The sequence below is a fragment of the Aotus nancymaae genome, unplaced genomic scaffold (genome assembly GCF_030222135.1).
Source record: "Aotus nancymaae isolate 86718 unplaced genomic scaffold, 86718_ANA_hifiasm-v0.15.2.pri h1tg000016l, whole genome shotgun sequence".
Classification (NCBI taxonomy): Eukaryota; Metazoa; Chordata; class Mammalia; order Primates; family Aotidae; genus Aotus; species Aotus nancymaae.
This window is the reverse complement of record NW_026988428.1, coordinates 52,336,286-52,362,313: the sequence shown is the minus strand read 5'-3', so window position 1 is coordinate 52,362,313 and position 26,028 is coordinate 52,336,286. Positions and strand designations below refer to the sequence as shown.

At 38.3% G+C, this 26,028-nt stretch overlaps 1 protein-coding gene and 1 pseudogene across 3 annotated transcripts in view; both read right to left on the bottom strand.

Annotated features, from left to right (window-relative positions):
* Window positions 1-206: 206 nt before the first annotated feature.
* LOC135275325 (probable ribosome biogenesis protein RLP24) lies at window positions 207-2,893 on the bottom strand (annotated as a pseudogene).
* The window catches only part of MDM2 (MDM2 proto-oncogene), a 33,792-nt gene continuing 7,970 nt past the window's right edge, over window positions 207-26,028 (bottom strand). For 2 of the 3 annotated variants that reach the window (XM_064377318.1, XM_064377319.1), the window contains exons 5-11: window positions 22,823-22,872; window positions 18,513-18,580; window positions 18,287-18,383; window positions 14,198-14,358; window positions 8,186-8,341; window positions 7,421-7,498; window positions 207-4,923 (exon numbers count right to left, since the gene is read on the bottom strand). In XM_064377318.1, the coding sequence (XP_064233388.1) occupies window positions 4,348-4,923; window positions 7,421-7,498; window positions 8,186-8,341; window positions 14,198-14,358; window positions 18,287-18,383; window positions 18,513-18,580; window positions 22,823-22,872 (1,186 nt within the window). In that variant the 3' untranslated portion in view covers window positions 207-4,347. The remainder of the gene's footprint in view (window positions 4,924-7,420; window positions 7,499-8,185; window positions 8,342-14,197; window positions 14,359-18,286; window positions 18,384-18,512; window positions 18,581-22,822; window positions 22,873-26,028) is intronic. The other variant, XM_064377320.1, reaches the window with a different exon arrangement.

The following is a 26,028-nucleotide window of genomic DNA, read 5'->3' as shown; positions in this document are numbered from 1 at the left end:
CATTCTGACAAGTTGCTCTCACTGGAGACTCCCAACTGCCTCAAGCTGCGCAGTGATATTTGTATTTTTAAAGGGGGCAGGCATAGCCATTCCAGAAACATATTCAGACTTGTGCCTTTTGTTACCCAAACATATGATATTCAAACAATTTCCATTTTAACTCATTAAAAAATTAAGATCAAATAATGGCATTCTTAAAACAACTCTTAATCACTTAATAAATCATTTATTTGTAAATCAATACATGTGTACTATACAGAACCTAAGAATTTAGATAATTTTAATAACCCATAAACGTGCTGTTGCAGATTTAAATTCTGTATAAATAACAGTCATTGCATACATATATCTTATGTGTACTTTGTTTATAATCACATTTATGCTACACTCCTCAGGAAAAAAAAACAGATTCTACTTGGTTCAACTTCAAATAAGGCTTTGAGGAACTCCAAAGGTAAAGTACTAATCCCTTTGGCCATTGGTTTCATAAGTCAATGTGTGGGTGTATCTTTTTTTTAAGCAACAATGTAACAATGTACCATTAGTAAAACTGCTGTGCAAAATTATCTTTGTGGCCTATTCTAAGCTTACAGTTCAGTTGATTTTATTATAAGTATCTATAAATCACATATGGGAGAAAAACACTAAACCAGATAGTTATTTTCACTATTTTGCTTAAGATTCATATTTAAATATAAATCAAGAAGTTAATCTACACAGTTTGATATTTTTACATTATAAATGTTTTATAAAATTTTAAACTGATACATAATTGTAAATATTTATGGCGCATGTACTGTTTCAGGTACAATGTGTATCAATCAAATCTGTGCAATTAGCACACCCATCAACTCAAACACTTATCATTTATTTATAGCAAGAACATTCAATAATTAACTATAGTCACCCTACTGTGCAATAGGACATCAGAACTTATTCCTCCTAATTAATCTCTGTACCCATTAAAAGTGGTTTTGTAGGCCGGGTGCAGTGGCTCACGCCTGTAATCCCAGCACTTTGGGAGGCCGAGACGGGCAGATCACAAAGTCAAGAGATCGAGACCATCCTGGCCAACACAGTGAAACCCCATCTCTACTAAAATATAAAAATTAGCTGGGCGTGGTGGCACACATCTGTAGTCCCAGCTACTTGGGAGGCTGAGGCAGGAGAATTGCTTGAACCCGGGAGGCAGAGGTTGCAGTAAGCTCAGATCGCGCCACTGCACTCTAGCCTGGCGCCTGGCAACAGAGCAAGACTGTGTCTCAAAAGAAAAAAAAAAGTGGTTTCATGTACAAATACTAGACAGATGTTCTACCCATATATTGTTTTCCAAAATTATTGTGTGGCTTTTTAAAAGAAAACCACACAACAAATTTTAAAAGGCACTGAGATACATCTCCTTCTAGATCATTGCTAGACTTGAAATATAAAGCTTGTTCTACCAGGAATCACAAGTTAGAACTGAGTATTTGCCAAAGCAGAAATTATATCGCGTCATTTCAGGCAAAGGTTATTCAGCTCTCCTTCCCAACTATCTGTCAGAACAGTTAAACCAGGTCAAAACAGTCCAGCAAACTAGGCTTCATTATATAAGGCCATTTTGTTCTAAAATGCTAATAAACCAAAACGAGAAATATTAAACTCAAAAATATATTATTTGAGCTATTTTCATACAAACTGTTGGTTCCTTATATCCTCCCTTCTATAACAATAAAGGGCATTTTTACTGCTAAGAAAATTTTATGTCTATCACTAGCCACAAATTTTTGAATTTTTGAATTTTGTCATTACATAAATGTTGCCTAGTATCGCTAACCAAACGGCATAACCATTTTATGTCCACATTTGAATTCTGCATTTACAAATAGAATTTTCATGATTTACATAAATGTATCTATCAGTGAAGAGTTAACAATGAGATGCAATCTAATATGCCTATTATCTGATGTTTTATAGATAGCAATGTAGGTGATTTTTTAATCACCTTTCATTTCAGTGCCCTTATAGAAAAAATAAATCAGGCTGGGTGCAGTGGCTCATGCCTGTAATCTCAGAAATTTGGAAGGTCAAGGCGGGCAGATCACGAGGTCAAGAGATCGAGACCATCCTGGCCAAGATGGTCTCTACTAAAATCAAAGAAAATTAGCTGGACACGGTGCCTGTAGTCCCAGCTACTTGGGAGGCTGAGGCAGGAGAATTGTTTGAACCCAGAAGGCGGAGGTTGCAGTGAGCCGAGATCGCACCACTGCACTCCAGACTGGCACCTGGCAACAGAACAAGACTCAGTATCAAAAAAAAAAAAAAAAAATCAATAATTTAGAGGTTTTAAGTCTCCAAAAGAGATTTTCAAATGTAAATATATTGGTGGTTACAGACGAGATTTTTAGGAACCTCTTCCATGCCTGCATCCTGCCGTAACTGTTGTATCATCTTTTCTTCCAGCTGCTTTCCTTTGCCTGCAAGAGGGGTCAAGATGAGTTCTGCCTGACTTCCTTGATGTCCTGAACTTTCTGTAGTCCTTTATTTTTCTTCGATTTGTTCATTATAAATTTAGTCTGCAGTTGTTTGATCTTTGCATCTGTCTTCGCTGCATCAGTAATTTTATTCTTCAGTTCTTGCTGGTATTTGACAGGTTCATTTCTATATTTCTCAAATTCAAATGAATTATCCACTGTAAGCTCATTATTATCAGTTGCTTTACTGAATGCTTTAGTTCACCTAACCTTTTGAGAATTGCACTTCTAAAGTTTTTATGACATTTGGATTCACACAATCTGAACACCGTGCAGTAGCTGCAGATGAACACCGTGATGTGACCAGGGTAGATTGGCTCTAAAAGACACACTTCTCAGTACGCATGCTGAGCTCGCATGGGCCTCCACTGACCAAACATGGAGCTAGAGAGGAAGTCAAGAGGTATCTTGGAATTCCACATTCTGACCTTGTCATTCTTGAAGGAAAACGACGCATAATTTCTGGATAATTCAGAAAAAACTTGCAATCTTTCCAGTTAGTTGTTTAACAATTCTGTTGATCAAATTTCTGAATTAATCTTTCTGAATTCAGGGGTTTCCAAAACTGGCCTTAAGCAAGAGTCTGAAGCCTAGGCTGGGCACCAAGTAACCCAGCCCAGGAAGACCTGAAGTGTCCTACAGCTGTTTTTCAACTTAGGGGAAACAACAGGTTCCACTAAATCCCGAAAAGATTTTTTTGTGTGAAAAAGGGCTTGATATACTAGGTTAGACTCCCAAGACAATTCCACATTTTACTCAGGAGGCTTTAAAAAGTTTTGTCTTATGGGTAAATGGTAGCTGTTTTCACTGGTAGCATCATTACCCGCATCCGTTACTACAGTTTATACAGGAGGCTGGAGAATAAGAAGTACATTTTTACAGCCGGGTGGGGTGGCTCACGCCTATAATCCTACCTAGCACTTTCGGAGGCCAAGACAGGAGGATCCCTTGAGTCCAGGAGTTCAAGAACAGCCTGGACAACATAAGGAGACCCTGTCTCTATTGCAAAAACAAGAACTCTTAAAGAAAGAAAGAAAGAAAAAGAGTAGTACATTTTTATTTACATAGCACCAAATATAAGAGCCAATTTTTTTTTTAACCTAGAAAGAGTATTTTGGAGAGAGAAACTAAAGATCGGAAGGTTTAATAATACCTAAAATTTGAGGCCAGGTATGGTGCCTTACACCTATAATCCCAGCATTTTGGGAGACTGAGGCGGGTGGACCACTTGAGTTTGGGAGTTCAAGATCACCCTGCCAACATGGTGAAATCCTATCTGTACTAAAAATACAAAAAAATCAGACGGTGTTGTGGTTTGTGCCTGTAATCCTAGCTGCTCTGGAGGCTGAGGCAGGAGACTGCTTGAACCGAGAAGGTGAAGACTGCAAGACTGTGCCACTGCACTCCAGCCTGGGCAACCGAGTGAGACTCTGTCTCAAAAAGAAAAAGAAAAAAAAAAAAAACCAATCTTTCCACCAATTTCCCTTTACATGAAAGGTACTAAATAAGTTACATTTAAATGCCATATATATTTTAAAAAATAGATAATTCTCATTTAAGATAGAGTAGAAATTACTTAAAATTTGGGCTTGTGGTAAAGAATGAGCTATTCAATTCAAATTATGTTAAAACCCAAATATAAAATAGACACAGAATTGAAATTTTCTTCAAAGTATTTACTATTTCACTACCAAAGTAGGTCAATTATACTAAAAAGAAGAAATCCACATGCATTGAGGCATTTTCTCACTTGGATATATGTAAAAAAATTTCATGCTGTCTGAATCCTTAGGGTTAATTAGTTAGAAATATGATTCTCTTATACACAGGGCAACTAGGGGAAATAAGTTAGCACAATCATTTGAATTGGTTGTCTACATACTGGGCAGGGCTTATTCCTTTTCTTTAGCTTCTTTGCACATGTAAAGCAGGCCATAAGATGTCCTGTTTTGCCATGGACAATGCAACCATTTTTAGGTCGACCTTGACAAATCACACAAGGTTCAATGGCATTAAGGGGCAAACTAGATTCCATACTTTCTTCTTTGTCTTGTGTTTCCTCCCTTTCAGACTCTTTCGCATCTTCTTGGCTGCTATAAATAACGCTACTGGAAGTTGACGGCTGAGAATAGTCCTCACTTTCTTGTGATTGTGAGGCTTGTGTAATTTTATCATCATTTTCCTCATCACACAACTCTCTGGAATCATTCACTGTAATTTTTTTACAATCAGGAACATCAAAGCCCTCTTCAGCTTGTGTTGAGTTTTCCAGTTTGGCTTTCTCAGAGATTTCCCCTTTATCTTTCCCTTTATCTTCAGGAAGCCAATTCTCACGAAGGGCCCAACATCTGTTACAATGTGATGGAAGCGGGGGATTCATTTCATTGCATGAAGTGCATTTCCAATAGTCCTTCAATGAAATAAGACACACAGTCAGTTTCTGTAACCCTTTAACTACTAGTCACAAGAATGCTAGCAATTTTGCTATGTCTAAGGTAAAATATACCACACAGTTCAATATTCAGTGTTTCATATAATATAGTCAACATGTACAGCATGAAGACTATAGTTAGTAATATATTGGTATACTAGATATTTACTAAGAGAGTAGATTTTTGGTATTTTTACCATACACACAAGAACGGTAACTATTCAAGATAATAAATTATATTAATTTGCTTGACCATAGTGACTATTTCACTATTAACGTGTGTCAAAACATCATGTTATATGTCTCAATTATATACAAAACAGATTTTTAAAAGTCAATATGTAACAATCTCTCCTAGAGAGTATGCACACCCATTTTTTTTCACCCATATCAAACTGAAAAATTCTAAATAAAAATGAATTCACTGTGATATTAATCATGTACCTATGAAGTTATCTGTTTCAGGATACAATTACAGTTGTTTCCTTTAGTTGAAGCAAGTATATGGGATCTTTGACTTTGTAATGCAGCCTATCCTCACTCCCTTAAAGGCTGAACGCTTGATGCTATTCCTAGAGTCCATCCAATCAATCTGGATGAAACCTGCCTCCTAGAGAAAGACTTCCTAATCCACCAGTGACTAGAACTACCTTAGACGTACTCTAAAACCATGGTTCAACTGAGTATTCCCTAACTCCATCCACAAGAGAAATGCTAAAACATTTTCACAGCAAGTATTGCCGCTAAAACCTATCAACCTCGGTCACTAACCATAACATATGCCCTTTACTTGTCTATCCTTTCCTGTGTTCTCATCTCTGTAACCACTCAATGCTTCTTTCTTTTCTCTAAGTTTTATTACGCAAACCTTTCCACCATGCACTTTGGATAACAAGCTCTCCCACATCCCCAGCTTTTTTACATAACCTATTTTCTTCCCTTAACTGAAGCATGGTTCTTGCCTGAGGACATTTTACAAGTGAAAACCTCATAAGTCATGCCTCACAAATGACATAAGAGAGGAGCAATAAAGATAGAGACTATTTATTCTTCAACATTGGTTTTTTCAAGTTATAGAAGGGGGTTTTCACAGCTCATAAAACCAAAGAAAAAGGTCTTGCAATATGGGAGTAAAAGGGCATCAAAAAGTCTAATATATTGCAAGATCGATATCTAAAATAATTTTAATGGGTCTTAAAATAGATTAAGATAAATAAAAAGACTTAAAAAAATAAAAAGTCCAAAATATTTTATGCAACTTGACATCAAATGATTCAACTAGTTATTTAAATTATTTTCTAATACAATAACAATTTTGGAAACATATTTTCATCTTTTTTGCATTTGGATAATTAGTAACTGTTTATAACTCAAAAAAATATATTTCCTATTCAATTATAATAAAGGCAATATTTAGAACAAAAATGGCAAAACCTACCACATTCTATAATAAAAGTTAATAATAAAAATGTTTACTTTTGGCTGGGTGTAGTGGCTCATGCCTGTAATTCTGGCACTTTGGGAGACTGAGGCAGGTGGATCACTGGAGCCCAGGAGTTCAAGACTATCCTGGACAACATGGTGACATCTCTACAAAAAATACAAAAATTAGCTGGGTGTGGTGGCATGCACCTATACTCCCACCTACTCGGGAGGTTGAGGTGGGACGATCACTTGAGCCTGGAAGGTGGAGGCTGCAGTAAGCCATGATCACATCACTGCACTCCAGCCTAAATGACAGAGCGGGACCCTATCTCAATTAAAAAAAAACTTTACATTTGACCAGATTGGCAATATGTTGGTAATTGTTAAGTTGGGTGATGAGTATACTGAAGATAATTGAAATTTTCCAAAATAACATCAAAAAGTACAAATTCAGCTGAGTGCAATGGCTCATGCCTATAATCCCACATTTTAGGAGGCCAAGGTGGGTGGACTGCTCTCAAGTGATCTCTCAGAGTGATCCGCCCGCTCTCAAGTGATCTCTCAGAGTGATCTGCCCACTCTCAAGCCTCAGCCAGGATGAGACCAGCCTGGCCAACATGGTGAAACCCGGTCTCTACTAAAAATACAAAAATTAGTGGGGCGTGATGGTGCACACCTATAATCCCAGCTACTCTGGAGGATGAGGCACAAGAATCGCTTGAACCTGGGAGGTGGAGGCTGCAGTACACCGAGATTGCACCACTACACTCCAGCCTGGGAGACAAAGTAAGACCTTGTTTCAAAAAAAAAAAACAAAAAACAAAACAAAACAAAAAGAACAACAACAAAAAAAGTTCAAATTCCAGCACCTAAAAATAAAAATTATAGCTACAAGTTTCATCACAACAAATAAAAGCAAAATGCTTTATTCAGACTTTACATTTTAACTTTATAAAAATCAGCTCATTTCAGAAAGTAGGATAGACATATTTTCCTCATCTAGACCTTAATGTAATTTTTTGATTTCTTAAAAAAGTAGATATATACTTACAGCTAAGGAAATTTCAGGATCTTCTTCAAATGAATCTGTATCACTCTCCCCTGCCTGATACACAGTAACTCGATATACCTAATAAAACAAATTCGTTAGCATCAATTCATTACCCTTTTCCTTCTACTGGAAGACTTTCTAGTAATAAGTCCTAAACAAATATCATATACTACAATATGTGAGAAAGTCCAAGACGACATCAAATATAGAGTGAGCGACTGTAAAGGGGGAAAAAATGGAGGAGAGAGAAATCCTCACCCACAATGGGAAAAGTCAATACAAAGGATGTTTAGGATGAATAAAGCAAAACATTCAGCTCAGTGGTTTTATTTTATAAATAAATAATATGGAGATATTAAATAACAGGAACATGGCTAGAAATGCTGAAGGCAGCCACTTCCGGGAAACAGATCTCTGAGGGTACTATTTGACTTTAACTGTATGCATGTTTTACTTTTACAAAAAGCAAACTAATATTAAAACAGTAATTGAATTAAATATTTTTAAAAGTGAACAGATCATTATAATAAGCATGTTCATTGAGGCCTATTGACTTCTTGGCATTAGTAGTAATATAAGAATATAACTCAAGTGATAAAGAACTATGAAATCCTCAAGTCCACAAACTAATACGTTAGTCTGAACAAATCAAGAGGCTAGGATTTCAAGTGAAATCTGAATATATTATTATTTCATTCTCAAAGGCAATAAGCATAGAAAATATTTTATAATTTTCCAACATAATTGGGGCGGGGGGAATACTACCTCATCATCTTCATCTGAGAGTTCTTGTCCTTCTTCACTAAGGCTATAATCTTCTGAGTCGAGAGATTCAACTTCAAATTCTACACTAAACTGATCTGAAACTGAATCCTGATCCAACCAATCACTTGAATGTTCACTTACACCAGCATCCAGATCCTAAAATAAGAAAAAATATATAACTTAATAAACATCACCTCTTGGCCTGTGTAACAGTTTCCTAACTCATCCCTACGCCTCCATTTCCTCCTCAGATCCATCCTGCACACTGACACTAGACTAAGGTTTCCAGGTTATTTCTATATTACTTTCCCTGTGCAAAACTCCACTGCATAAAGGGAAAAAAACCAAAGCCTCTTGGCACTGAAGGTACAGATAGTGTGACTATATTAACATCATCTGTCTTCAACTAGACATCTCTCCTCCCTTGCTAAATGTGGACAATCCCACCAGATCTAGATGCTTCCTCAACTAATCTCAGCATTTCAACTTCCGCACCTTCCCCCTCACTAGAATAATTTCACACTTTCAAAATCCTATTCATCTTTCCTTGACTAAGCCTTTGTCAATATCATAACTGAAAAGGCTCTTACACCTCTTTTTTTTTTTTTTTTTTTGAGACAGAGTTTTGCTCTTGTTGCCCAGGCTGGAGTGCAATGTCACGATCTCGGCTCACTACAACCTCCGCCTCCCGAGTTCAAGCAATTCTCCTGCCTCAGCCTCCCGAGTAGCTGGGACTATAGGCGTGTGCCACGACATCCAGCTAGTTTTTGTATTTTTAGTAGAGACAGCGTTTCACTATGTTGACCAGGATGGTCTCAATCTCTTGACCTCCTGATCTGCCCACCTCGGCCTCCCAAAGTGCTGGGATTACAGGCATGAGCCACCTCGCCCGGCCCTCTTCCACCTTTAATCAACCTTACTACTTGTAGAATACTGAATTATATAGTCTCACACATAAACTATGCAAAACATAATTTTATAGGCATGTTTCTCATCTGAATTACATATATTTTTGAGCGAAGACCTGTCTTACTCATCTTTATGTCCACATTGGTAGAATGCAAGTAACAAGACACAACACAAGATATTTATGGGTTTTTTTTTCTTAGAAAAATGTCTCGAGTCACAGATACTTATGTTTTTCTTTGAAATTTCCTTTAAAGAGCCTTTAGACAATTAAAAAAAAAATCTGTAGCTGCTCATCTGATTCCTTGTTTCAGGACTTTGACAAATAGCATAAGAATCTAATAAGATATTCAGGCCCATATTTGCTGTCAGTGGCTAAGAGTAGGAGCATACATTAAATAGAAGGCTACAACTGGAAAAAGTCTGACAGTCAGGACATGACTTATTCTACACTTGTCACTATGTAGCTAATTTAACACTTAGGTACATCAATTAACTTTTTTTTTTTTTTTTTTTTTTGAGACAATCTTACTCTGTTGCCCAAGCTGGAATGCAGTGGTGCAATCCAGGCTCACTGCAACCTTCACCTCCGGGGTTCAAGCGATTCTCCTGCCTCAGCCTCCCAAATAGCTGAGATTACAGGCATCCACCACCACACCAGGCTAATTTTTATATTTTTAGTGGAGATGGGGTTTCACCATGTTGGCTGGGCTAGTCTTCAACTTCTGACCTCCACAGTGATCGCCACCTCAGCCTCCCAAAGTGCTGGGATTACAGCCATGAGCCACTGTGCCCAGTACAGATCATTTAACTTCTAAAGGCTATAGCTACTTCATCTAGAAAAGGAGTTTAGATTAAATGACTTCCATATCTATGTCAGTTCTAAAAACAGAAATAAAGTATATTATTTTATGGCCTCTGATGTTAAAAGACTTTTGTAGAGTCATGTTAGGAAAGAGTAGTAAAAACAACATTCATCAAGCTTCAGCTCTAATTCCTAACAAGGGCTCTGCTGACAATCACCTTAGAATCACAAGCCAAGTTAGGATACAATTAACATCTCCAACAAAGTAACCCAACAAACCAAATACTTCAACTCAAGTCCTTAGTATGCTAATTTTAGAATCAGAGGGTAGATCACAAGAAACATTAAGTCTCAGAAAACATGCTCCGTGGAAGGGGTCTGCACCTATGGCCCATCACCCACCTATTTGTATTAATAAAGTTTGCTTGAGCACAGCCATGCCCGTGTTTACTTGTTGTCTATGGATGCTCCTGCATTACAAGAGTGGGGCTGAGTAGCTGTGACAGAAAACATGGCCCTGCAGAGCCCAAATAATTAACTGCCTGGCTCTTTGCAGAATGTTTGCCAACTCCTGTCCTAGAGTACTATAAAAAATGCAATTGGGAGTGGTTTTAAAAAGTTTTGGCTAATGTTCACAAAAGAATGCCCCAGAAACTATTAAATACTATATGTTTCAAAAGCATCAGGCTGGGAGTGGCGGCTCATGCCTGTCATCCCAACACTCTGGGAGCCAGTGCAGGGGAATCACTTAAGCCCAGCAATTTCAGACCAGCCTGGAAAACAGGCTGAGACCTCATCTCTGGAAAAAATAATAATAATAAAGTAAAAAAAAAAAAAACTAGCCAGGTGTGGTGGTACACACCTGCAGTCCCAGCTCTCAAGGCTAAGGATGAAGGATTGCTTGAACCCAGGAGGTTGAGGTTGCAGTAAGCCATGAACATGCCACTGCACTCCAGCCTGGGCAACAAGAGTGAGAGACTGTCTCAAAAATAAAAATAAAAAAAATTGAAAAGCATCTGATAGGCTTGCTCTGCAAAGATCTTAGATTTTTGTTTCCCTTTTTTTTGAGACAGAGTCTTGTTTTGTCGCCAGGCACCAGGCTGGAGTGCAGTGGCGCAAATCTCGGCTCACTGCAAACTCTGCCTCCCCGGTTCAAGCAATTCTCCTGTCTCAGCCTCCCAAGTAGCTGGGACTATAGGCGCGCGGCACCACGCCCAGCTAATTTTTGTATTTTTTTTTTAGTAGAGACGGGGTTTCACCAGGTTGGCCAGGATGGTCTCAATCTCTTGACCTCGTGATCCGCCTGCCTCGGCATCCCAAAGTGCTGGGATTACAGGCTTGAGCCACTGTGCCCGGCCAGATCTTAGATTTTTGTAGTTAGAAATACCTAGAATTGTTTCAATTTCAATAATGACAGTTGTAGAAGCAAGTTATTTTAAACCCCCAGTCTTAGCTATGACAAAAGATCATAATATAAACTGTGTGGTATACAGTCTAGAACAGTCTTAGTTTCCCACAATTTCTTAAACCCCAAAGAAAGAAAACATGGGAGAGGAATGCACTTTCACAAACTGGTGAATAACACCCGATGATGACTACCACATTCTCAAATGAGGGAAATTAAAATTAAGAGGAAAAAAAAAAAAACTGGCCCTACTAAAAGCTTTCACAACTAGAGACTTAGCCTGGAAAATGAGAGATTTTTAACAGATAGGATTTTTTTAAGAGAATTCAGGACAGGGCTAACAAAAAGAAAAAAAGAAATACTGTTCTACTCCACTCTGATAATGTGGTTTCCTTTATTTATTAAGAAATAAAGGAAAAGGCGTCCTTAGAAGATTTTTCCGCAGCTCCAAAAATGCACCTTGACTAGCCTAAAAGCCCTGGCCTCTTGCCCTTGCTAGGACCTGTGCCTAACAACACGCTCCCTTGCCCACACACATTTCCCTATGAATGTAAAACAGCATTGGCGCCCTACATTTGCATCTTAAAGGACTGGGGTGGGAGGGCCAGTTTTCTCGAGGGCTACATAAATATAAATATCATGCCTGGTTAAACCAATCCCCTGAGCCCTATGCAAATCAGACACCGCCTCCTCCAGCCACCCAAGAAAACTGGCTGGTATCCTCAGAATACGAGGTCTCCTCTTTCATCTCTGTAAGGGGGAGCTTCTTTCTTCTGCCTTCTCCTTCTTGCCTATTAAACTCTCTGCTCCTTAAAACCACTCCACGTGTCCATGTTGTTTTATCTAATTCAACTCAAAACAGAAAACCTGGTGTTCTTCCGCTCATCAAAGCTGTATCAGTCACAAGGCAGTGTCCAGGTACAAAGCAAGAACAAAGACTCTATTTAAATATCATTCAGCTAGAATTCTGATATAACTTTAACAAAGACTATACATTAAAAAATAAGAAAAAAAATAAAAACAAAAACAAAAAATAAAATGAAAAAAAAAAAACAAAAAAAAAACAAAGACTATACATTAAATGGGGCGCTGGGCTCAGTGGCTCAAGTCTGTAATCCCAACACTTTGGGTGGCCAAGGCAGGCGGATCACTTGAGGTCAGGAGTTCAAGACCAGCCTGGCCAACATAGTGAAACCTCGTCTCTACTAAAAATAAAAAATTAGCAGGTCACGGCAATGGGCGCCTGTAATCCCAGCTACTTGGGAGGGTGAGACACGAAAATCACTTGAACCCGGGGGGCAGAAGTTGCAGTGAGCCAAGACTGCACCACTGCACTCCAGCCAGGGCAATAAAGTGAGACTCAATCTCAATAAATAAATAAATAATAGAGTGACACAGACTCAATAAATAGACAGATAGACAGTATGTAATTATCTTTTTAACCTAACTTGTAGTTTGTATACTCATCAAGTTGTAATTGTATCTAATTTTCAGATCATACATACTTGCTCTCAAGAACCTGTTTTCTTCATTGGATTGATTAAATGTTTTCATTTTTATCACTGATGATCTATCTAACCCTGAAGGCAAGAACTGTATCTACTCTGACTACCACTGTCTCTCCAGTACCATCTCAACTGTATGGAATCTGGTACAAACTTAAGTATCTACAAATGAAGAACCTGCTCTCAGACTGAGCAGGGGCTCATCCTGCCATCTAGCGGTCCACATGAGTAACAGCTCCGTTAAATACAGTACTAACTCTAGAGGGCAGGTGTGTGTTCATACAGTCACTTCTTTGGAAGAGAAAAATAGAAAGATAATAAAGGAAGTAACAAAAATAGGTACAAGGTAAAAGACTAGGATTACTATCACAATTGATTCCATCTCCTACATCTTCTAGAGACCTACACAATGATTACCAATATTCAGAATAATGACCATGAGACACTGCCACATTACCAAGGAAGGTATCCAATCTTTTGGCTTCCAAAAGGTATCCAACCTTGGAAGAAGAATTGCCTTGGGCCACACGTAAAATACACTAGCAACAGCTCATGAGTGAGGAAAAAAAATTGTAAAAAAAGAAATCTAATAACATTTTAAGAAAGTTTATGAATTTGTGTTGGGCCACATTCAAAGCTATTCTGCCATATGGCCCACTGGGTGTGGGTTGGACAAGCTTGTTTAAAGACATACAAAAGAAAATATTCCACTTGTCAAGCATTCTTGTTAACAAAAAAATTTTTTACTGAACTTGTTTCAGTGACATCTCTTAAGAAATTCTGCTCACTAAGATTTTGGAATTCTGTATTAGTCATCAGAAAGTACCAATACTCTCCTGTCATCCATGCAATAAAAAATCTGTATTTCAGTGTTGGTAAATAGAACTTACCTGATGTCTAGACCTATTTGGCAAATGTTAAGCTCAGACTATGCTGTTTTTTGGTAATGGCTGTAATTAAAGATATTTTTACTCTAAACAGTCAAATTTGCCTTAAAAATGCTAAAAATATTTAACTGAACTGAATTTTTGGCTTTGCTCCTTTATTTTTTAAAAAGTACAACGTCAAATTTCTCAAACTCCTCTATACTCCAACTTATTTGAATGTACTATTGGTCCGGTCATTCACAAATATTCTCTAATACAGGGTGATACTGATAATGACTAATACTACTACTAATTTTACCAATACCAGTGTTACTCCACTATTTTCCACATTTCTCACAATACCTGGGGTTGAAGGTAGAGATCAATATAGTAATTTTAAAGTAAAATTTAGCACTGTGTTTTGCATCAGTCTCATAAGACACATGTACATTCTATCGGTATGCTTATTAGGACTGCCAGGACTAGACTGTAAACAGTTAGAGTCCTCGAAAATGAGAACATTACCGGATTCGATGGCGTCCCTGTAGATTCACTGCTACTGCTTCTTTCACAACATATCTCCCTTATTACACACAGAGCCAGGCTTTCATCGAAGGAAAGGGAAATACTATCGGATTTGTGGCGTTTTCTTTGTCGTTCACCAGATAATTCATCTGAATTTTCTTCTGGATATGTAAGGAAAAAAAACAAATTGCTGTGTTGTAATTTAGAAAATTGAGCTGTTTTGAGTACCTGTTTGTAAAGAAATTTAGTTGCAATAAAATTAATTTCAAAAGTTAACAGTTTTATTCAATCTAAGACTTATAATAGAACACTATCTGTATGTATTTATTTGTTTACGTACTTTTTATGATAAAGGGTCTTACTCTGTCACCCAGGCTGCAGTGCAATGGCACAATCTTGACTCACTGCAACTTCTGCCTCGTAGGCTCAAGTGATCCTTCCACGTCAACCTCAAGCCTCCCAAGTAGCTGGGACCACAGGAATGTACCACCACACCTCACTAATTTTTGTATTTTTTGTAGAGACAGGGTTTCACCATGTTGCCTAGGCTGACAACACTATTTTTTAAACTTTCTATTCTTCTTTCAGAACTTTATCTCCATACATTGCAATTTAATCCATCTAATAAAGTTTCTATTAGCCAATCTAGGATTTTTTTTTTTCTGTCAAAGCCGAACTTTAAAATATAAGAGCCAATCTTTTTTTCCCCAAAAGAGTCAAAGTGTTTAATTTACTTATAAGGCATTCTTAATGTTTCAATTTCTTCAGTACCCTACATTTTTTTCTTTTGTGACATAGTCACTCTCTACCACCCAGACTGGGGTGCAGTGGTATAATCTTGGCTTATTGCAACCTCCGCCTACCAGGTTCAAGTGATTCTTGTGACTCAGCCTCCAAGTAGCTGGGATTACAGGCACACGCCACCATGCCTGGATAATTTTTGTATTTTTGGTAGAGACAGGGTTTCTCCCTGTTGGCCAGGCTGGTCTCAACTCCTGGCCTCAAGTGATTTCCCCACTTCAGCCTCTCAAAGTGCTGCGATTACAGGCGTGAGCCACTGAGACGGGCTCTTCAGTACTCTGTATTTTCAACAGAAATCAAAACCAGTAAAAACTGTCCACTTTATTTTAAATAATAAATTATCTCTGAATGGGTCAGAATATTAGCCAAATCTGTTGGATATAAATGAGAGTTCTAACTTATACTAGACATAAAAATGAATTACAGGTTGATTAAAGAACTAAATATAAAGAACAAAACCATTCAAGTACTTATAAAAAAATATTCTTGCTGGGCACGATGGCTCATGCCTGTAATCCCAGCACTTTGGGACGTCAAGGTGGGCGGATCACAAGGTGAGGAGTTTGAGACCTGGCCAGTATTTGGAAACCTGATCTCTACTAAAAATACAAAAATTAGCCAGGAGTGGTGGTGCACTCCTGTAGTCCCAGCTACTTGGGAGGCTAAGACAGAAGAATCGCTTGAACCCAGGAGGTCGAGGTTGCTGTGAGCTGAGATCACACCACTGCACTCCAGCCTGGGCAACATAGCAAGACTCCATCTCAAAAAATACTGGGTGGGAAAGTATTTCATAATAACTGCAAAGCCCTCAAGAAAAAGACTATCAAGATTAGACATGTCAAGATTTACATGGCAAAATAAAATGCCATAAACAAAAGTTAAAAGGCATAGGGCAGATTCGAAGATTAATATCTGCAACATATATAATAAAAAACATCCATATTATACAAAGTCATACCAAATCAAGATGGACTAGATTGTTTTTTTAAGTAAGAAACAGGAAAAAGCAAGTCACAGAGGAAATACAAATGACTAATAAACATATGAAAAACCTTGAGTCATGCATGTACTTAAGTAATGGGAAAAAAAAGTCTATCTCCTAGGGATCAAGGAAATGCAAAGTGAAATGATATCATTTCTTTACCCATGAGAATGACAAAAATTTAAATGAGGTAGTATCAAAGATTTGAGAAAGGACTTTTTATACAGTAAGAATATTACATCACACAACATTCTGCAGGCAATTTCTCTATCCTAGAGCATAAAAGTTAAGGATGTATGTGCAAAGGTCTTCACTGCACCCTTATATGTAAGTATTTAATAGGGTTATGCTATTAAATGAAATACTATCCATATGCCTGAAACAGGTAAAACTCTCACACCTTTGCTCATTCCATTTCCCTCTCTTAGCCTATCTAATTAAAGTCATCTCCTCTTCCTCTGAATTCACCAAATACTCTTACATCCCAATAAGGATTTTTATGTTTTATCTCCAACTAGATCACAAGTTCTGTGTGTGAGTTCTTAATCATGTTTGTATTCCCTATTTTAAAAAAAGGTGATCTTGGCCAGGCAGCAATTATAAACAATGCTGTAATTAGTACCTCGACATATAACTCTTTGAATTTTGTATTACATCCTTAGGATAGATTCCTAGAAGTGGAGTTACTCTGATAATGTTAAGAACTCTAAGCTTTTTTTGTTTTTTGAGATGGAGTCTTGTTCTGTCGCCCAGGCTGGAGTACAATGACACAATCTTGGTTCCCTGAAACCTCCACCTCCCAGGTTAAAGCGATTCTCCTGCCTCAGCCTCCTGAGTAGCTGGGATTACAGGCACCGGCCACCACACCCAGCTAATTTTTGTGTTTTCAGTAGAGACGGGGTTTCGCCACGCCGGCCAGGCTGGTCTCAAACTCCTAACCTCAAGAGATCCACCGGCTGTCTCAGCCTTCCAAAGTGCTGGGATTACAGATGTGAGCCACTGTACCAGGCCATTTAAGCCATTTTATAATCCAAAAAATTTAATCAATTTATACCAACTTATACCAATTTACAGACCAATAGTGTATCAGTGCTAATACACAGGATGAGTAAAAATTTATCTTTGCTAATTTGATAGACCAAAAAGGACACTCTTTTTGCATTTTTCCTATCTACAAAGCTAAAATCTCCAAAATTCACCCTCTCTCCATATTTATTAGTCATTTTTATTTACTGTGAGAAATTTTTGTGAAATGTCTGCCCTTTTAGCTTGAATTTTTTTTTTCTTTTTTTTTTTTTGAGATGGAGTTTGGCTCGTTACCCAGGCTGGAGTGCAATGGCGCGATCTCGGCTCACCGCAATCTCCGCCTCCTGGGTTCAGGCAATTCTCCTGCCTCAGCCTCCCGAGTAGCTGGGATTACAGGTACGCACCACCATGCCCAGCTAATTTTTGTATTTTTAGTAGAGACGGGGTTTCACCATGTTGACCAGGATGGTCTCGATCTCTTGACCTCGTGATCCACCCGCCTTGGCCTCCCAAAGTGCTGGGATTACAGGTGTGAGCCACCGTGCCGTTTTCCTTATTGATTTGGGGAAGAGACTTATGTAATTCAGATATTAATAGTCAAATTTTAAGTGACTATCTGTCTTTCAAATATGTTGTATTCTATTTTTCATTTATCTTTTAAACTTATTTGAAATTCATTTTGGCATAAGGTACAGATGTAATTCCACCTTTTCTCCAAATAACTACCCATTTGTTCTAGTCCCACCTCTGCCCTAGACCCCTCTGCCCTTCCTGTCTTCTGCCCACATGTACAAGATTCTGGTCTAGGTTCATTTATTCTATTTCACTGATCTGACATTCTCTTTCATCTGAATCATACAGTTTTATTTACTGTGACTTCCTCAGGTACATTCTCCTCTACCTGTTCTCAACTATTTATCTCTTCATTTCGAAAATGCTATTTACTTTTTGTTTAAAACTCATAGGTATGTATTATCATTTATTAAAAACAATTTAAAAATTTAACTGCTAAGTTGACTAAGAATAATGGTGAAAACAGAGTTTATATGCCTGCCTCCCATTATCTTAACAGAGAATTGGCTAACTATAAACTCCAGTGGGACACAGTAAACTGTGCCTGTCGTGGTCAGCCAGAAAAATATTGCTAAGTAAAGAAAAAAACTCAGAAGTTCATTCATCTCAACCAAAAAAGAGGAACAATTAAGTCTAAAAGCACTAATTTCATTAGAGAAAGAACATCAAACGCTGTGTGAATGTGTCAAACAAATATTCATGTATACCTGTCTCACTAATTGCTCTCCTTCTAGATGAGGTAGATGGTCTAGAAACCAAATGTGAAGATGAAGGTCTCTCTTCCTGTAGCTCTTGCACAGGGTCCTAGGCATTCAAGAAAATAAAATACATCAAACTAAACATAACCAGTAAGTTAAAACTCATTTGTTGTAAATAACCTTTCTAATTTTCAAATAATATTATACTTGAAAGAAAAATTTATTTAAAGATTACCTTTTGATCACTCCCACCTTCAAAGCGACATCTGCTCTCACTCACAGATGTACCTGAGTCTGAAGATTCTGAGAAAAAGAAAAACAAAGAATCAGAAACTGGGGTTGGTGGGGAGGAGAGAAGGCTATTCAGTAGATAATGCTAGGAGGAAGGCTATTCAGTAGATAATGCTATCAGTCTAACACAAACCCTTATGCAATTTAACCTTTCAATAAACATTAAACATGTATTTCCCAGGTGTCACCCTCACACTAAATGTTGCAGATGTAAATAAAATAATTCAACTTTAATATAGAAGAGTAAAATATAATTAAAGACATTAAAAGATTATAAGATAAATTAGCAGAAAGACAGACAGACATTACTCCGTAGGAACAGGGAGGGTTTGAGGAGCAAAGAATCCAGAAATATTTTGTAGAATAATGTGAAAATAGCGCTAGGAAAGGCCATTCCAGACCAAGAAAACGCAGTGAGAAAAAGTATCCAAAAGCAAACTAACAGTTCCTGTTGCAGGAAACCACAACCAGTTCATTATTACTGGAACGTAGGCAGGTTCAGATTGTAAAGGATCCTGTGCGTCTAGCCAAAGCAGGACTCATGCCATCATTCCCTCATCACTGCATTCTTCCAGCAGATACTTCAGAATCTTCCCTAAGGCAACTGCTGCAGTCAGTCACCATTAAAAAGGGTTTTCATCCAAGAAATAAAACTGATTCCTAGCTCACAGAAAATATTATGTCCAGAGGGCAATAATGAACCCCTATATGGTAATTTTAAGCAGAAGAGTAACAAATCCTCTGGCAAAATAAAAGAAAAAGAGAGCAGAGACAGGAAAACCAATATTAGACAACTGCAATAATACAAACTAAAAACTATTAAAGCCTAAACTAAGGCATGGAAAAGATAAATTCCGGAGAAATTAAATAGGTAAAATCCAACAAGACCTGGTATCCGATATAAAATGCAAGGAAGAAAGGAGTTAAGATATATTCCAAGATTCTACCTTGCGTGAATAAATGAGTGGTACCATTCACTAAAAGAGAAACTTTAGAAAGATAAACAGATTGGATGGGAAGATAACAAACTGAGTTATTCAGACACACGAGTTTCATTTGTTGTTGGATATACAGACTCAGAGCTCAAAAGTCAAAGTTTTAGATTTGGGATATACAGACAATAATCATCAAATACACTTTACTATCCCCTTGGAAATATATTCATCTTAATAGCGAACTCATGCCTGGGCCATTAACATTTTGAAATTATGCATTATCATATATAAATTTTCTCTTTATACTATGGGTAAGGCATTACACTGATTTTCTTAAGTTATACAAAATAGATTACATTATCCAGGAATTTTGGACTAGTATAAAGAGATGCTGCAAAAAACATGTAATAAAAAGAAAAGTTGGACTAGTATAAAGAGATGCTGCAAAAAACATGTAATAAAAAGAAAACCTAAAGCCGGGCATAGTGGCTCATGCCTGCAATCCCAGCACTCTGGGAGGCTGAGGTGGGAGGATCATCTGAGGTCAGGAGTTCGAGAGCAGCCTGGTCAACATGGTGAAACCCCATCTCTACTATAAAATACACAAATTAGCTGGGCGTGGTGGCAGGTGCCTGTATTCCTAGCTACTTGGGAGGCTGAGGTACGAGAATCGCTTAAACCTGGGAAGTGGAGGTTGCAGTGAGCCGAGATTGCGCTACTGCACTCTAGCCTGGGTGCCAAAAAAAAAAAAAAAAAAAGCACTAGATGTGACTAAGTTGAGAACATGGAATAGGAGTTCTGAAGTTAATTCTACTGATATCTAAATCAAACTCAGAATGCAAATAAGTAATTTATAAGTTCCCATCTCAATAATACAATTTTTCTAGTAATGTGCCGAAGTTTATTTAAACAAACAAAGGAATGAATACACTAGGGATATATACTTCAGAAAACTCAAAATAGTAATATAAATACTATTAATTGTATATTTAGCTATCATACAATTTCATAAAGAGCTTTAAAACAATAAAATGCCAGATCATCAGCCTAATAACTACTTTTGTTCTGGGATAAAATGGAGATACTTTTCTGGGCTTTAAATCCTAACTTTGGAAGAGTAAGTATTCAATTCAACACATTTATTAAATACCATATTAATAAAACACAATACTGTATGATGCAAAATGCAAACCTGAATTAAGACATAGGTAACAAAGGTATAAGCGAGTATAACAGCCAGATATGGTGGCTCACGCCTGTAGTCCTCACAATTTGGGAGGCCGAGGCAAGAATATCTCTTGAGCTCAGGAGGTCGAAACTAGCCTGGGCAACACAGCAAAACACCGTCTCTACCAAACACACAGAAAAATTAGCCAGGTGTGGTAGAGCACACCTGTAGTCCCAGCGACTTGGGCGTCTGAGGGAGAGGATCATTTGAGCCCTGGAGGTGAAGGATGCAGTGAGCCGAGATCACACCACTGCCCTTCAAGCAGGGTGACAGAGTGACAACCTGTCTCAAAAACAAACAACACACCAGTATAACAAAGCAATTTTACAATAAAATCTGAATATGGAATAGAGGAAGTCAATTCATTCTAGGAACTAAACAAGCTTCTGACAGGTGTTTTTCTGTTTTTGTCTTTTTTAAGAGATGAGATGAGATCTTGCTCTGTCACCCAGACTGGAGTGGCATGATCACAGCTCACTGCAGCCCTGACCTCCCAGGGTCAAGCAATCCTTCTGCCTCAGCCTCCTGAGTAGCTAGGACTACAGGCATGCACCACCACACCAGGCTGATTTTTCTAGTTTTTGCAGAGGCAGGATTTTACTATGTTGCCCAAGGCTGGTATTGAACTCCTGGGCTCAAGCGATCCTCCTGCTTTAGTCTCCCAAAGTGCTGGAATTATAGACATGAGCCACCACACCTGGCCTAAAAGCATTTAAACTGTAGTTCGAGAATGGGCTTTAGGAGGGGTATAGTGTATTAGAGGCAGCTCCAACCAGCTGGAGTGTATTAGAGACTGCTCCACCAGCTGTGAAGCTGGGCAGGGTGGCTCATGCCTGTAATCCCAGTACTTTGGGAGGCCGAGGCAGTAGATCACGAGGTCAGGAGTTCAAGACCAGCCTGGTCAATATGGTGAAACCCTGTCTCTATTAAAAATACAAAAATTAGATGGGCATGGTGGTGCACCCCTGTAATCCCAGCCACTCGGGAGGCTGAGGCAGCAAAATCGCTTGAACTCAGGAGGCGGAGGTTGCAGTAAGCTGAGACCATGCCACTGCACTCCAGCCTGGGTGAAAGAGCGAAACTCCATCTCAAAAAAGAAAAAAAAAAAAAAAGCAAACTGTGCACATCTCTTTCCAACTCTACATTTTTAGCCTTAAAACGAGAGTATTATACTAGGGAAATCAGCAAGCACATAAATCAGGGCTTTTCTCATGGAAAGTAGGTTGTGAAATATTTATTAACATATCCATGTATATATATATGTTCATCTTTCTGGAACAAGAACCCAATGCATTTATCAGCTTATTAAAGAGAGATGTGACCCAAAAATAACCAGTTTAAGAACTGGAAGCAGGGACATAAAATTCTACTTCCACAAATTGGTAAACAAAATTTTGTCTATAACCAAAGACCCAGCCGTCATCCTTACACATGGTCCTACATAAGTAACTGTATTATTTTTCAAAGCCTTTCAATACATTTTCTTTTTTTTTTTTTTTTTTTTTTTTTTTGAGACGGAGTTTCGCTCATTACCCAGGCTGGAGCGCAATGGCGCGATCTCGGCTCACCGCAACCTCCGCCTCCTGGGTTCAGGCAATTCTCCTGCCTCAGCCTCCTGAGTAGCTGGGATTACAGGCACGCGCCACCATGCCCAGCTAATTTTTTGTATTAGTAGAGACGGGGTTTCACCATGTTGACCAGGATGGTCTCGATCTCTTGACCTCGTGATCCACCCACCTCGGCCTCCCAAAGTGCTGGGATTACAGGCTTGAGCCACCGCGCCCGGCCTCAATACATTTTCAAGGTAGATCACTCCTAAACAGGAGCTTTTGAAATTACAGACCTTTCAATACAAATCCTAACTCTGATATCCCAAGGCTTAAATTGATATAACAGGATATTTAACTTTACATTAGAACCTCAGTATAATGTTGTTTTAGTTTATAAGTACTTCCGATAAATTTATCATATTTTTATAATACTTAAAGCAACTTTTAAAGAGAATCACCATTATAAAATATATGCACATAAACAAAAATATCTTTAAAATGTTTTTATAGTACTTATTCATGATGCTCAAAATTAACTTACCCTGCTGATTGACTACTACCAAGTTTCTGTAGATCATGGTATATATTTTCCTTGTAGACAGAAAAAAAAAAATCAGGAGATGTACATTTTAAAAGAAAAATGTATTAAGCTGGATTTAACCAGACTTTCACATACATATTTAGTATGAATTACTGCACACATTCAAAACCAATTTTATCATTGGCAAGCTTGCAGGCACTTAAAAGCACAGTAATTAGTAGCACAATGATTACGTACAGCTACTTTTAATAATTACTAAGGTCTCTCCAGCTGAAAGATTTCACACTGCCAATTCCTGAAATGTGCTTGTTTGGACTTTACTAGAAGACCCCAAAAAATGGGTGTGCAAGCAGGAAGCAGTTTAACGTACTTTTTGTTCTTTTTTGAGACAAGAGTTTTGCTCGTCTCCCAGGCTAGAATGCAATGGTGCGATCTCCGCTCACTGCAACCTCCGCCTCTCAGGTTCAAGTGATTCTCCTGCCTCAGCCTCCTGAGTAGCTGGGATTACAGGCACCTGCCACCATGCCCAGCTAATTTTTTTTTTTTTTTGAGACGGAGTTTCGCTCTTGATACCCAGGCTGGAGCGCAATGGCGCGATCTCGGCTCACCGCAACCTCCGCCTCCTGGGTTCAGGCAATTCTCCTGCCTCAGCCTCCTGAGTAGCTGGGATTACAGGCACGCGCCACTGTGCCCAGCTAATTTTTTGTATTAGTAGAGACGGGGTTTCACCATGTTGACCAGGATGGTCTCGATCTCTTGACCTCGTGATCCACCCGCCTCGGCCTCCCAAAGTGCTGGGATTACAGGCTTGAGCCACCGCGCCCGGCCTTTTTTTTATTTTTAGTAGAGACGGGGTTTCACCAAGTTGTCTAGGCTGGTCTCAAACTCCTGGCCTCAAGTGATCCGCCTGCCTCAGCCTCCCAAAGTGCTGGGATTACAGGCGGAAGCCACCACGCCCAGTCTAACGTACTTATTTTCAAACAGGAATGTTTTTAGCTCTGTGCTTAGTAGTAAAACTGCCCAAAAAAAGTTTTAGTTATGCAAAATCCATTAAATAGGAATTTGATTATAATCTTGACTTTCATCAAGCTTCAACTTCCTTTCTTGATCTTAAAACTTATTAACAGATAAAGTAGTACTCATTCATTCAATAAATACAGACTGAACACCTACGACGTACCAGTCACCGGTACTATGGAGCAGACACTGGGAAAACAAAGAATGAAACAAAAATGTATCTGCCCTGATGAAGTTTATGTCCTAACAGGAAGATAATTCGTTTACCCAGTATTCATTGATGTCACAGTGGATTTTTCTTTTTCTTTTGTTTTTAAACTAAGAATCTAAGAGAATGTCACAAAAATTGTTCCTCACTCAATGTTAAGAAGAAATATGAATCCCAACTATCTTTTTTCACCCTTGGAAATAAGGGTACAGCAAACTAAACCCAAAATATTTCTCATTCATATCCTTTTCAAGTCAGTAATTTCGCCAATTTCTTGTCTCTCAACATTTAGAATTCAAGTCCAAGGAAATTATACTTCCAAACATTATCAGAAGATTCAATATTCAGACCGGGCACAGTGGCTCACATTTGTAATCCCAGCACTTTTGGACGCCATGTCGGGCAGATTACCTGAGGTCAGGAGTTCAAAACCAGCCTGGCCAACATGGTGAAACCCCATCTCTACTAAAAATACAAAATATTAGCTGGTTTTATCATGAATCTAAGATTAAAAAAAAAAATTAGCTGGGCATGGTAGCATGCGCCTGTAATCCCAGCTACTCAGGAAACTGAGGCAAGAGAATCTCTTGAACCCAGAAGGCAGAGGTTGCAGCCTGGGCAATAGAGCAAGACCCTGTCTCAAAAAAAAAAAGAAAAAAAAAGATTCGATATACAATAGGTTAAAAAAACACCAATATACCAGTAATTTTTTTTTAAATTTATAAAATTAAATCATATATCCCACGGTCAAGTATAAATGACAACATATATGGATATTAAACAGAAGTGATGCATCAATGAAAAAATGCTTATATCATTAAATTAAGCTGGTGAAATTAAACATATTCATAAGGAGGTTAAAACACACAACTGCATGTAATATACAAATGACTGGTAAAAATACCTTTTGGTAACAAACTTTAATCCCTTTTTTTCCTCTACTTTTCTTAGCTTTCTGTCATTTCCTAATGTTCAATAATAAATATATACTATGTTAATAATAATGAAGTTGTTTTAAAGCTATAAAATCCCCTGCTCAACTGAGGAAGTTTTTTTTTAATAAAAAAATAAAATAGAATCCCATATAATTGTCATTTTTTCAGCTATACTATTGAGCATTAAATACTAGCAGAAGCGAGTTAATTGTTTCAGGTGAAGTATTCATTCCATTTATTCATGGAATGAATGCTAAGGCTCAACATGGATTGCCTGTGCTAAACCAAATGTGATAATTCCAAATGCAGGCCGGACATGGTGGCTCACACGTTTAATCCCAGCACTTTGGGAGGCCGAGGCAGGCACATCACCTAAGGTCAGGAGTTTGAGATCAGCCTGGCCAACATGGTTGAAACCCCATCTCTACTAAAAATACAAAAATTAGCCAAGTGTGGTGGCAGGCACCTGTAATCCCAGCTACTCAGAAGGTTGTGGCAAGAGAATCACTTGAACCCAGAGGCGGAGGCTGCAGTGAGCTGAGATCATGCCACTGCACTCCAGCCTGCGCAACAAAAGCAAAACTCTGTCTCAAAAAAAGGAAAAAAAAAAAAAGAATTCCAAATGTAAGGTAAGAATGACTGAAAAAATATTCAGTTCCCAAAAGAATAATTCTAGAGGCCGGGCGTAGTTGCTCACACCTATAATCACAGCATTTTGGCAGGTGGAGGTGGGTGGATCACTTGAGGTCAGGAGTTTGAAACCAGCCTGACCAACATGGTGAAACCCCACCTCTACCAAAATACAAAATTACCTGGGCATGGTGGTGGGCACCAGTAATCCCAGCTACTCGGGAGGCTAAGGCAGGAGAATCACTGGAACCCAGGAGGTGGAGGTTGCAGTGAGCTGAGATTGTGCCACTGCACTGCAGCCTGGGTGACAGAGCAAGACTCCCTCTCAAAAAAAAAAAAAAGAATTCTAGAAATATATATATATATTTTTTCGTTTGAGACAGAGTTTCCCCTCTTGTTGTCCAGGCTGGAGTGCA